This window comes from Lynx canadensis, chromosome X, assembly GCF_007474595.2.
Source record: "Lynx canadensis isolate LIC74 chromosome X, mLynCan4.pri.v2, whole genome shotgun sequence".
Lineage (NCBI taxonomy): Eukaryota > Metazoa > Chordata > Mammalia > Carnivora > Felidae > Lynx > Lynx canadensis.
In genome coordinates, this window is record NC_044321.2 from 104712378 (window position 1) to 104725619 (window position 13242).

Below are 13242 nucleotides of genomic sequence, written 5' to 3' on the forward strand. Positions count from 1 at the left end.
TGAACCGCAAGATTATGGCCTGAGCAGAAGTCAGATGCTTGACTGACTGAGCCACCCAGGTGCCCCACAACACTTTTTGAAGCTAGAAAGTACTTTATTTAGTGAGCTGTGGCTAGAATTAGAGATGCCGCCCAGGGTATTCCAGTGACTTGATTTCCAGCCAGGGAAGACAGCAGGTTTCTGCGACTGCCCACCAACTAAGTAGGCCTATGGCACCTTCTGGTTTCAGGGAGTTTCTGTGGCTTTGATCTTTGTGTCCTCAGAGGGTGACCAATCAGGCCATCAGGTGGATGAGCTGAAGCTATGAAGGGAGACGGCTCCATTTACTCCCTACCCGGGTGTGCTTCATAGTAGCTTAAGCAGAGCTGCTAAATTTGCTTTCATACTGGAATGGAGAAGGAGACAAAGAGGATGGGGGAGAAGCTGAAAAGAAAGTTGTAATTTGCTCTAGGCTATGGGGGAAATCCTTTTAAAATTACCCTCATAGTGAGTACAGCCAGATGGGCCGCCCCCTACTGGCAGGGCTAGGAGTCGTCACCTGCTTGGAGAGGGGAGACTCCGATGTTGAAGTATGGTGTCCATTTGAGAAGCATTTAGTGGAATCATCAGCACCACACTATCAGATACTGGTAGCTGATAGTTATACAACTTTGCACTGAGATTCTAACCCCCAAAGCCTCTGATTCATCTTAGAGGAAGGCATTGCTTTTATGTGTTCCATTTCCCTGACATCCATTCTTTCCTGTTTCTTGCCTTCAGATTTAAAGGCCCGTAAGCAGAAGACTTCCTCCCAAAGTTCGGAGCACCGCCTCAGAAACAGGAACCTTCTCTTGCCCAGCAAAGCCCAGGGGATCTCGGATTCACCAAATGGTTTCCTCCCGAATAACCTGGAGGAGCCAGCCTGCCTTGAGAATTCAGAAAAGCCATCAGGAAAACGAAAGTGCAAAACCAAGCACATGGCGAATGTCTCAGAAGAGGCAAAGGTGCGTTGGCAGCGAGGGGAGTTGGGGTGAGGGGAGCAGGCTAAGGCGGCAGACTTTCCACAGGCTCCTTGATGAATGGTCCTCTGAGTGAGTGAGTGGATGGAAAGGACCAAATTAACCCATATTTATTCCAGTATTTTGAACTAGTCCTAGAAGAATTGGGGGTTGCATTTGAAAAATGGGAACTAGGGGCTCAGTTGGTTAAGTGTCCAACTTCAGGTCATGATCTCACTGTTGGTGGGTTTGAGCCCCGCGTCGGGCTCCGTGCTGTCGGCTCAGAGCCTGGAGCCTGCTTCGGATTCTGTGTCTCTCTCTCTCTCTCTCTTTCTCTCTCTCTCTCTCAAAAATAAATAAACATTAGAAAAAAGAAAAATGGGAACTAAAGTTATAGCTAACAATAAGAGACTGCAAACTCTCAGGTTTGGCTCATGATGGCTTTTCTTCAACAATCCTTGGATCTCCTTTGAGTTAAGGAAGAGTTGAAGAATATGGCAGGATGTTAGCCTGAATAGCTTGTTAATATCCAATCAAGAAGCTTTTGTCTGGGCTTAACTCACTTGAAACCAATCAGAGAGCTTTCTGAATCAATCAAGGTAGAAAACAACTTGTAGAAGCAAGGATGTTGATATCTAGACAAAGGTTCCTTGAGGGTCGGGCTGAAGGAGCTCTAGCTGCCCTTCCCCACACCCAGCTCCCCATTTTGTTTGCTTCTTGGGCACTCACCAATCAGTAGCTGGGCCAGCATTCTAGAACCCCTGTTCATAGTTGACATTTTTTTTTGGTCTGATGTTCACAGCATTGGTTTTGAGTTCCACACTGTACCATTCGAAAAAAAATCACGTGGTCCTTGGTTCTCGGTGAGCTTTACATTTGAGAGAAGTGAAGGTCCAGGTTCAAATGTATACCCATAATATGTATTTGTCATTGGCAACCAAAAAAAGGGTCATATTGGGCTTGTTTGGTGGTTGTGACTTTAACAGCTCTTTCCAGCTTCATTCAGGGATCCCTGAGTGGCACTGACAGAAGGCGGGAGACCCAGGGGCTCATCTTCCCCTCCTTTCCCCTTCCCTCTCCCTCTCCTGGAATCTGGTTCCAGCTCAGACAAGGTACTCAAGCCTATTTCCTCATCTTTAAATTGGAGATGATACTCCATGTCCTTTCCATCTCACAAGGGTGCTTGGGGGAACAAAGGAGACAACTGATGTAAAAGGCTTTGATAACTGTAAAGTGCTCTTTGAGGTTGGTATACATCCTCAAGCTTCAGGTCGAGGCAGGGATAAGAGGACAGATGCACAGATTGGCAAGGTAGCAGTGACCATTCCCTCAGACCCCCAGAGGGGGCGGGGTAGGGGAAGGAATAAAGAAGTCTGGTCTGTGCTGAGTGCTATTCACGTGGTCGTCCTTAATTCCCACAGCGGCTATTAGAGGTAGGCACTGTTGTCTTCATCTTATGGTGAGGACACTAAGGCTCAGGAAGGTTAAAGGCCTTCCAGGAGGTTACTCAGTGGTCATGAGTGACAAAGTTGGGATGTGAAGCAGGCCTGACTGCCGTGGCTCTTTCCATATGCCTCCACCCTGTGAATGGGTGGCTTCAGTCTGTACCCAGGAGACACCGGGGGAGGGGGTGGCCAGGCAGGGACACACTGCAACCCTGAGCAGCTCTGGTGAAAAGTGGGCATCCCCCTCCTCTTCCCTGCTCCTCCCCAGACACTCAGATGGCCCTGTCCCACACAAAGGTGACCAGCCGCCTGACGGTCAGCAGCACATGCTGATACTTGTGCCTGGTTATTCTGCCTGGCAGTGTCTGCAGCAGTGTCCCTCCCAGAGAGGTTTTGCCCCTTCACAGGGCCTCCCTTTCTCCCTCCCGCCTTTCTTTCTCTCCCAGTCACCACCACCTGCTCTGATTACCCCCATGGCATGGTGCTTTGTAGTGAGAAGCAAGGCAGGGGGAGGGCGGAGGATGCGCCTGCAACACTAAAGCTGGGGTATTGGCCAAAGGCTTCTTCCCACAGGAGCTCCAAGCCAGGGAGGGGGAGGGGGCCCCCATTTGTTCTTGCTCCCCCCCGCTCAGGCAGCCTCCCTGGTCTCTGGCAGCTCTTGCCCCCAGAAGGAGAGTCACCCTTTGGCTCCTGGCTAGGCACTTTACCCAGAATCCTCCAGTATTGCTATTACATACCTCTACCCTCGTGGCCGTAGAGCAACACTCTCCACTCATAGCCAGTGCCTTCCTGCTAGTGACTGTACCTCTCTGCCCTTTTAGGATAGGGATGGATAGCAGCTCTGGTTGTCTCAGGATTTATCGGAGGAAACAAATGCCCTGGGCTCTGGTCTTTTCCCTGCTGCCATTCCTTTCCTGGCTTCAGGATTTTCTAGGCAACTTTTCTGTGTGCCCAGGGCCCTGTACATAGCTGGCTTGAATCTAGTCAACAAATGTCTGTTGTGATGATGTGTCCAACCCTGACTTAAGTGCTGTAAGGAACAAAAGAGAAGATGACAATATGAACCCTGCCACCAAGCAACTTAAAACCTAGCAAGGGAGGCCAGACTTGTCCATGAAACAGTGGAAGGAGGTTAAAAGTCAAGCATTAGGCACCAGATTATTTGTTTCAGGCTAGGTGTTCTGGGTGTGCAGAGAAAGAAAGCTAGAGTAATGTAGAATGTTTTAGAAGACATAGGATTTCAGTGAGACCTTGATAATGCTCTGAGGGATTTGGCTAAGTGGTATGTATTAGTTATCTCTGGTGGTGTAACAGATTACCCTAAAACTTTGCAGCTCAACACATCAATAAATGTCCCACAGCTTCTGGGGGTCAAGAATTCATGAGCAGCTTAGCTGGGCCTGGCTTGGGGTCTCCCACAAGGTTGTAGTCAAGGTGTCAGCCAGGGGTCCATTACCCTGAAGGCTTGACTGGGGCTGGAGGGTCTACTTCCAGGGTCACCCCCTCACACGGCTGGCAAATTGATGCTGGTTGTTGGCAGAAGGCCTCCTTTCCTTGCCCCATGGGCTTATCCAAAGGACTGCTTGAGTGTCCTCATGACACCGTGGCTGCTTTCCCCCAGAACAAGTGATCCAAAAGAGAGCAAGGCTGAAGCCACATTGTCTTTTAGGAAGTAGCCTTGGAAGTTACACGCCATCATCTGCAATCTCCTATTGGCTACGTAGAACAGCCCTGTCCGATGCAGGAGGGGGCTACGTATGAGCACAAACATCAGGAGGGATCATCAGGGGCCATCTTAAAATCTGATGAGGGCAAAGTCTGCCCTTCGGTCGCCCAGTGAGGCATATCCCTCCCACATGCAAGGTGTACCCATGTCTCCCAAGGCCCCCCAAAGTCTTGTCCAAATATGACATCAGTTCCCAGTTAAAGTGTTTTTAAAATTTATTTATTTTGAGAGATAGAGAGCAGGGGAGGGGCAGGGAGACAGAGAGAGACAATTCTGAGCAGGTTCCACGTGGTCAGCAAAGAGCCCAATGTGGGGCTCAATCTCATGAACTGTGAGATCATGACCTGAGCTGAGATCAAGAGCCAGACGCTGAACCGACTAGCCACCCAGGCATCCCAGCATCAGCTCCCAGTTTAGAATCTCATCATCCAACTTAGGTTCAGGTGCAAATGAGGCTCCATGGGTCTGGTTCCTGAGTACAGTTCCTTGAACACATTTCCTCCCCATGTGAAGACCCCACAAGGGAGAAAGGGAGGCTCAGAGAGGTTGGGCCTTCACGCAGGTCTTGGCACTAGTAGGTGGCAGAGCCAAAACCCAGGTCTGTTTCACTCTTACGCCCGAGTGCTTTCCACCACCCAGGCTGAGCATGAATGTGATCTTGGGACTTGGTATGGAGGAAGGTGGAAAGAGGCTGGGGAAGGTTTGACGGCAGGTTTTTGCAATAAGAGTGAAGGCCTTGGCCATTGTGCTTCCTCAGTCAAAGAAGTCTCCACTTCTCTTTACTCTCAGTTTGCTGCTGCTTATTTAGAAGTGGGACTTGTAAAAACCTCAACAAAGGGGGCTTGAGGCAGGTGAAGAGGGCATGCAGAGTGCTTGATGGAAGCTGGGATATATCCCCTCAATCTCTGATTTCTGAGCCCTTGGTCAATCATTGGTTTATGTGGTTGAGTATTTGAGCCCCTCAGCATCTGCACACTGGGTAGGAACTGGTGGGAGCCTGTGCTGATCTGGAACTGCATCTCTGGTTTCCAGGGCAAAGGTCGTTGGAGCCAGCAGAAGACGCGATCTCCCAAATCTCCCACCCCAGTGAAACCCACCGAACCATGCACACCCTCTAAGTCCCGAAGTGCCGGCCCAGAGGAGGCCTCCGAGTCACCTACAGCCCGGCAGATCCCCCCAGAGGCACGTCGGCTCATAGTGAACAAGAATGCAGGCGAGACCCTCCTGCAGCGGGCAGCACGTCTTGGCTATAAGGTAGGGAGCTCCCTGGCAGCAGGATGCCACTGCCCGAGCATCTGTGAAGAAACTTCTCCCCATTGGCTCTTCTGTGGCCTGGGCAGGGCTTTGTTTGGGGTTTCAACTTTGACTGGACTCCTTCTACTGCCCAGTTGGCCTCTGGGGCCAGCTAGCAAGGTGTGTGGGAATGAAAGCTCATTTGAATATCAATTGGGAATGAAAATAATTGAAATGGTAACACAATATTGATAATCCAACACATTCCTAGGCCAGAAACGGGATTTTGATGTCTTGAATTTCCCTTTGTGCTGGCTCCTCGACTCAGAGAGAAATAGGGGTGATCATTGCTCATTCTTCATATTCTCCCTCGGCCCCCACTTTGGCTCCCAGTAGTGGAGAAGGCAGTAGTGTATGGGGGGGGGCAGGGCTGGGTTTCCCTACCATACACTACTTCCCTATGGGTTGGAAAGGAAGCTGGCATTTATTGAGCACCACTTTTGTCCTATTAACAGCTCTGATTTCTTCATATCATTTCATCTCACTGTTAACCTATGGAGGTAGGTTTTATTAGCCCCATTCTACACGTGAGAACATCAAGGCTTAGCAATGCGAAATGATGTGTCCCTTACTACTTCATGTGTATGAGCCTGAATTCTCACCAAGGTCTTTTTGATGCCCAAGTACCAGGGTAGGGTGGAAGCCTGACTCAGTGACCATAATTAAATTTTGTTGGACGTTTTTGTTGATACGAACTTCTTGACCATGTATCTTTGCCCACCACACCAATTGTTTCCTCAGGATTTGCTCTTAAGGGTGGAGCTGCTGGGTTATAGAGTAGACCCTGATTTTTTTTTAAGGCTTCCAATACCTACAACTGACGCATTTAAAGACAGCTGCACTCCCAGCCAGGCTGGTCAACACAGGGGAACTGCCTTGAGAGTGCCCATCTTTCTTGAGTACCTAGTGTGGGGGCTGAGTTAGGTGCTAAGGGAGATCTAAGGAAAAAAAGATGACCAACTCCTGTCCTCAAGTTTAACCTTGTACCTGGGGCCAAACTAGCAAATAGGAAACCATGGGAGAACTGACCAGGGCAGGAGCAGGCTGGGCAGCCTGTTGTGGGAGGGAGGGAGGAGAAGTCTGAGGCCTGGGAGAAGAGGTGAACGTCTGCACTGGTGAGGAGGGTATGGGGCCTTGTGCTCTTCTGGGTACGGCCAGCCTGATAGTTCCTATATCCAAGGGACAGCACCTCCAACACAGGCACACGGTCACTCATGTTCGCTCGCTTACTCACTCACTTCTAGTCAGCCAGCCTGCAAGCTAGCTGTCAGTCGGGATGCCTGGGTGGACCATGTTGCCAGGACCTGCCAGAGGGCTGATGATAGGCCACTGGTAGCCACTCTTCCCCTCAGAAGAAGGGTTGCCTCTCCCCTCCCCCTCAGCGTATTCACCAGATTCATCCCAGACTAGCTGGGATGCTTCCATTCCTGGAGTCCCGCCTCTGGTCCTGTCTTGTAGCCCAGGGACGCTGCTCATTACTACGTGAATAAATCACTACGCTGGATTATACTCGGAGCAATCCTGATTTGAGGGGAGGGTAGAACTGAGTGCCCCAGCATAAACATCCAGGGCTAGTACTTAAAACAATTAAAGCCAGCATCCAGAGATAGTATTTAAACCAATTCTTCTTCCTTGTTCTCGAATCACTACCAGAGGCTGTGCTTGCCACCACGTGTCTCATTTCTGTGGTCTGGTGCTGTCTTGCAAAGCCCCAAACTAGGGAACCAGTGCTCAGGGACTTGAGGCCTGAGAGTTCGACCTCATGGTGGGCAGTGAGCCTCTCTCAGGACCTCACCCCAACAACCCACACCAAGATGAGTGAGTATCATTGGTCATAAGAAATGTCTCCCCACTGCTAAGAAAATAGCCCAGAGCCGAGGCCGTGGAAATGGACCTCAGGACTGACTTGGGTGACAAACGATTTTGAGACTTGTCTGTTAGTCCCCGGAATAAGACTTACTCTCCGGACATTTGGAGAGCTTTGAAGCTAACTGGAGTGATGTCAAGAATTAGGCCTCTCTTTGCTCATGGAGCTCTCCCTGTCCCCACAGGACGTTGTTCTCTACTGCCTCCAGAAAGACAGTGAGGACGTGAATCACCGCGACAACGCTGGCTACACGGCCCTGCATGAGGCCTGCTCCAGGGGCTGGACGGACATCCTGAACATCCTGTTGGAGCACGGGGCTAATGTGAACTGCAGCGCGCAGGATGGCACGAGGCAAGAAGGCCGTTCCCCGCCCCCCACCTCCACCCCGAGCTCAGCCCCTCACTCAGAAGAGCTTGCTACAGCCTGGACTTTCACAGCAGGCTACACCAGGCTATACGTAGCAGAGAGGCCTTGTTAGGAGGTGTTTTGGGAAGAAGGCTGCAGACTGCAGAGGGGCAGGAGTGCCCACTAGGGCAGGAGTGGATGAGTTCCTGGCTGGCCCATCCACGTTGGTGACTAAGGGCAGGTTGGGGTCATCTAGGGATCATCCCATCAAGTGCAGCTTTACCAGGAACACCACTCGGGCGTCCCTCAAATCCTCCTGGTGGCGCATCTATCTCAGGCAGCATCTTGGGCTCTAGGAACTGGGAGGCTGACCTTAGGGTGACATCCCAGATTTGATTCTTGACTTGATGTCTGTACACTTGAAAAAAAAGATACCTGCTGGGTCTTAAAGAAATTGCACCCATTCCCCTCTATCAGAGGGCCTACTTCCTGGGCAACATCGAGACATGAGCTGCATATCAAGTAGGGAGACTTGGGTCAGAGGATGCAGGCTCTGATTGGCCACTACCTGGTGCGTGGAGCCACTCTACTCATTCCTGCTCCAGGGTGGTCATCCAGATCTTTCTGTTCATACCCTCAGCATCTGCTTTAAGATTATCCTTGGTCGGTTTCCTGTTCTCTCCCAAACTCAAGAGCTACCAGTGAAGCTACTTGGTACCCTAGGGACTGTCCCAAAATGTAGGGGGAACCTTGGAGAGAAAAATGGGGGGTGGGGAGAAAGAGGCACAGAGAGAGGAGAAGGACATAGGGAGATATGATGAGGGGTGCAGGCTAGAGGTGGTTCCTCTGCCCTAAGTCTTGCCCACATTATCCTAGGGTCATCTTATTTTATTTTCCCCTGATGAAGTAGTCTGAGGCCTAGACACCCAGGCTCCCACTTGGGCCCTGTTGTCCTCACCCTGTGTCATCTCTGCAGGCCAGTTCATGATGCGGTGGTCAATGACAACCTGGAGACCATCTGGCTCTTGCTGTCTTATGGGGCCGACCCCACACTGGCCACCTACTCGGGACAGACAGCCATGAAGCTGGCCAGCAGCGACACCATGAAGCGTTTTCTCAGCGGTAAGCACAGCCCAGGCTTGAAGCCATCACCCTTGGGGCTAGCCTCCAATTCCTAAACTCCTGAGGAGGTATTCTTCATCTCTCTCCATCTCAACTCCCATGAGAGGTGTCAGCCCTCTGCAGGCTTTCCTTGAAGTGTCTCTGAAATCTCTATGCACTTGAAAAAGCCTAAAGGTCCACTTCCTCTTGTTCCGGTACTATGAGTGTCCATATCTCATGCATCCTCTTCAGGGCCGTGGTAGTCCACAGGGACCTGCTTCCTAGCTAGGCATGTGAGGTAGGCCTCCTTGTGAGGCAGCAGCTCCACTGGGGGCAAAGTGTGTTGACCCATGTTTTGAACAGGATGTTAGTTACTAAGAAATGACACTTAGCATTTTGCTTTTGTTCTTGCACTTTCTCCTTGTTGGTGATCACAGTGGAACCTTCAGGACCCCTCCTAATGCTGTATTTCTCACAGCCCCTGCCTGTGGTAACTGATGTTCCCTCTGTACCCCCCTGTACCTTTTTCTTCCTCTGTCACCTGACCCCTCTGGAAGAGTGTCTGGTATTCAGGCCCATGACAAGGGCCACAAGCCAACATGCATTTATGTTCTCATTAGTGGACAGCCATGGTTTGTCTGCAATTAGGTAGCTCTACCAAGTTGGGCAGTGGGGAGGACAGAAGTAGGTACGTCTAGTGTGGGCATGCTCACTGGGAATCTCCTCAGACTTGACCTCTGGATGAAGGAACTCCGCCTCCTTGGTGACATCACAGCTCGGCCCTTGCTCTAGCAGTTTCTTCTTCACACTGCCAGAGTGCCCAACAGAAGGAGCCGCTGGCAGTGTCTCACTGACCCTCTGTGGAGGCTTCATTGTTTGTGCTTGAACCTCTTTCAGACTGGGATCCTATGGGACAAAGGGTTTGCTCAAGGCCACTGACTCTCACCCGGGCTGTGGCCCTAGATAGTCCTGAATCCCCACCTCCCCAAATACAGTTCTGGGCTCCCAACCAGGAGATCATTTATTTATTGAACAAAGGTTAACTAGGTAGCTGATGATGGAGGAAGAAACAAAGGAATGTGAACTAAAGGTCCCAATGGAAGGAGGACTAGGTGGGAAGCACCACCTTGATACAAATAAAAGCTAAGGGAGAAGTGATGGAAAGCCGTGGAGGGAGGCCTTGACTCCTTCCTGCTCAGCCATCCTTCATTGGGCCCCCAGTAAAGCCGCCAAACCCTGCAGTCATTGGTCACTGTGTACAGGCTTCAGACCTCTCAGTGGGACCCAGCCCCCTCTAGCCAGGTGGCAGGACTGCCTTTTCCCTCCCCCCAGCTCTGGGGCTGTCCCAGGCCACTGTCTGTGAAGGGCAGAGCAGTTTGGGGTTGCTCATTCAGTCATTTGTCCCGGGCTAGTGATGACTCTTGTTCACTTTGGCTGCACCATCTTGGGGGCTCAGGGCCCCTTCTCACATATCATGTGCCACATGCACTGTCTTAGATACACACACACATGCTGTCTGCACTCCAGCTGATTCCCAGGGGAAGCTGGCACAGATGAACATCCAGAACTTCTCAACATGATAAAAGCACTGCATGAAGCTCTGTCTCTGACCAACAGGTTTAATCCAGGGCCTCTCTGTGCTAGAGACTGCCCTCTGGCGGGTCTTGGGACCCTCTGGATCCAAATAAAGTCATCTCTGACCACCTCAATAAGCGGACAAACTCCTTTCTTCCCCGACCCTTTCTCCAAAATCCCAAAGGAATTCGAATGTTGAGACCATTTTCAGTAACTAAAAATTTAGAAACAAACCCATTTTTATCTCTTCCCATTTCTGTTAGCTAATCCCAGCTACTAGCCAGCCTCTTTTTAAAATTTTTTAACGTTTATTCATTTTTTGAGAGACAGAGCATGAGTGGGGGAGGGGCAGAGAGCGAGAGGGAGACACAGAATCTGAAGCAAGCTCCAGGCTCTGAACTGACAGCACAGAGCCTGACGTGGGGCTCGAACTCATAAACTGTGAGATTATGACCTGAGCCTAAGTCGGACGCTTAACCAACTGAGCCACTCAGGGGCCCCTACTAGCCAGCCTTTTGATGCCTCCTTAAACTAACCTGAATGCCAGCTCATGTTGCAGAGTCAAGAGAAGACTTTACTTTTTTTTTTATAAAGATTTTATTTTTAAGTAATTGCTACAACCAACATGGGGCTCAAACTCACAAACCTGAGATCAGTGGTCGCATGCTCCACCAACTGGGACAGCCAGGCGCCCCATGAGAAGACTTCTCTTAATTCTGACACTTGATAGCATGTCCAAGCCAAACACCTTCATGCAGATCTTGACATTGTTTCTCAACCTCTTAGGCACAGAGCTACAGTTTCATCATGGGGGCCAGAACTGAACTGAACGGAGTGTTAGAACAGGGCCACCTCTTTGCCATGCAAATACCAAGTGATGCTCAGACGCAGATCTCTTTCTGGCTGTTTGAGAAAGTGCTAGCAGCACCTGGCCCTAGCCCCAGGGAGGCAGACACTGGCAGGAGTCAGCAGGCTCCTGAGAGAGGGAACTTGGGCCCAGAGGTTGTTTTGGGGAGATGAGAAGACAATACTCAGTTTTTTTTTAATTGAGGTGAAAATCACCTAATATAACCATTTGGGAGTGAATGAGTCAGTGGCACTTAGCATATTGACAATATTATGTAACTATCATCAGGGGCTTAATTCCTTGAACTGAGTATTTCTCTTTTGTATTAATCCCAGCCATCCCCCCACCCACACCAGATGTCACAGAAGCACTGGACAGGGTGGTCTAGTGGCTGGAGGAAGCGCCATGGGCTGAGAAGTGTGGGAAGCATTTCCCTCACTGCCCACCGCCCCAGCCCCTAAATCTGGATGCGTTTGGGTGGACTTCTAGATATATATTTTTTTTTAACTTTGCCTGTCGGGCAGAGGTATTTAAAAAGCTTTTTGCTTTTCATCCCCAAACATTTGCCTGACCAGACTCTCTGTAGATTAATTGTCTTCTCCCTCCCCTGGTGGATATCCCACTGGGCAGAAAATGAAGGCGAATCCCTGTAGGGTGCAAAGGGCTCCATTTTCTGCAGGTGGAAACGATGAGCGAGAGCCTCACTGTTGCTCCTGGTGTGGAGCTTCCTTCTCTTTGTGCAAGGCTCCTGTTCTGGAAAAGTCTGGGAACCAAACCCTCTTTTAAATATACAAAGGAATGTCACTATTTACAGATATCCTGTAGTGAATCCTTTTGCAATGCAGAAGATGCTGGTAATTCATCTGGGTTGTAAATGTGGATTTTTCTATATTGAGTTGGCTTAAAGTGAGGCCCGTTTCTCCAGAGATCATGAAGGATACAGCGGCACCCCTTCTTCCATTCATCCATCCATGTATTTATTGAGCCCTGTTAGGTTTCAGGTACAGTGCTGGGTACTGGAGGTCAAAACGCAAACCTTTTCTCCCTTGTCCTTGGGCTTGGGGCACCAAGCCATGCAACTGTCCAAGAAGCCTTTGGAAGACCTCCTCCTTGGACCAAATTACAGGCAGGCATGTGACTGATTTGCCTTTGACCCTTTGAAGAAAAGAATAATACCCAGGCTAGTCAAGGGAAAACAGATTCGTTTTCATCTGTCAGAAAGTATGTGGGGGCCGAGGGGAGTTGCAGCAGTTTGGTTTTGGGGCATCCGAGGAAGGATCAGGACTGCTTTTTCTTCCACTGATGAAAGGGTTAGCAGTTTACCACCCGAGGTCACTGAATCACAGGTTTTTGTTTTTCCTGCCTGAGACCTCTGCCATATGACCCCATGTCGAAGACCACTTGTTGTTTTTTTTCCTCTCCTTTCATGTCCCTCGGCTAGTGACTTGGTTGGAGGACATGGGGAGTGGTATGACAGGACCCTGAGAAAGAGAGAAACTCTGATTGCCAGGGTGACCGCTCACCTTGGGTACTTAAAAATTTTCTTTTATTGAGGCAAAATTCACATAACATAAAACCAGCCATTTAGAAGGGAACAATTCAGTGGCGTTTAGTGTAGTCACAATGTTGTACAACCACTGCCTCTGTCTAGTTCCAAAACCTTTTCATCACCCCCAAAATGAAACCCCAAATCCATTAAGCATTTGCTCTCTATTTCCCCCCTTCCCCCAGCCCCTGGCAAACACCCATGTACTTACTGTCTCCATGGCCCTGCCCATTCTGGATATCACATATAAATGGAATGATACAGCATGGGGCCTCTTGTGTCTGACTTTTCTCACTTGGCATTGTGTTTTTCAAGGTCCATCCATGTGGTACTATGTTTCAGTACTTTCTTCCTTTTTCTTAAAGTTAATTTATTTAACTTGAGAGAGAGAGAGTGTGTGTGTGTGTACCCGCGCAGGGCAGGCAGAGAGGGAGGGAGGGAGAGAGGGAGAATCCCAAACAGGCTCCACGTTGTCAGCACGAAGCCCGATGCAGGGCTTGAACCCATGAACCATGAGATC

The 13242-nt window shown here is 50.0% G+C and overlaps 1 protein-coding gene across 4 annotated transcripts in view; it reads left to right on the top strand.

The window, feature by feature from the left end:
* BCORL1 (BCL6 corepressor like 1) overlaps positions 1–13242 on the top strand; it is a 64065-nt gene that overhangs the window by 40339 nt on the left and 10484 nt on the right. For all 4 annotated transcript variants that reach the window (XM_030304695.1, XM_030304697.1, XM_030304694.1 and 1 more), the window contains 4 exons: positions 760–983; positions 5181–5402; positions 7493–7659; positions 8630–8775. In XM_030304695.1, the coding sequence (XP_030160555.1) occupies positions 760–983; positions 5181–5402; positions 7493–7659; positions 8630–8775 (759 nt within the window). The remainder of the gene's footprint in view (positions 1–759; positions 984–5180; positions 5403–7492; positions 7660–8629; positions 8776–13242) is intronic.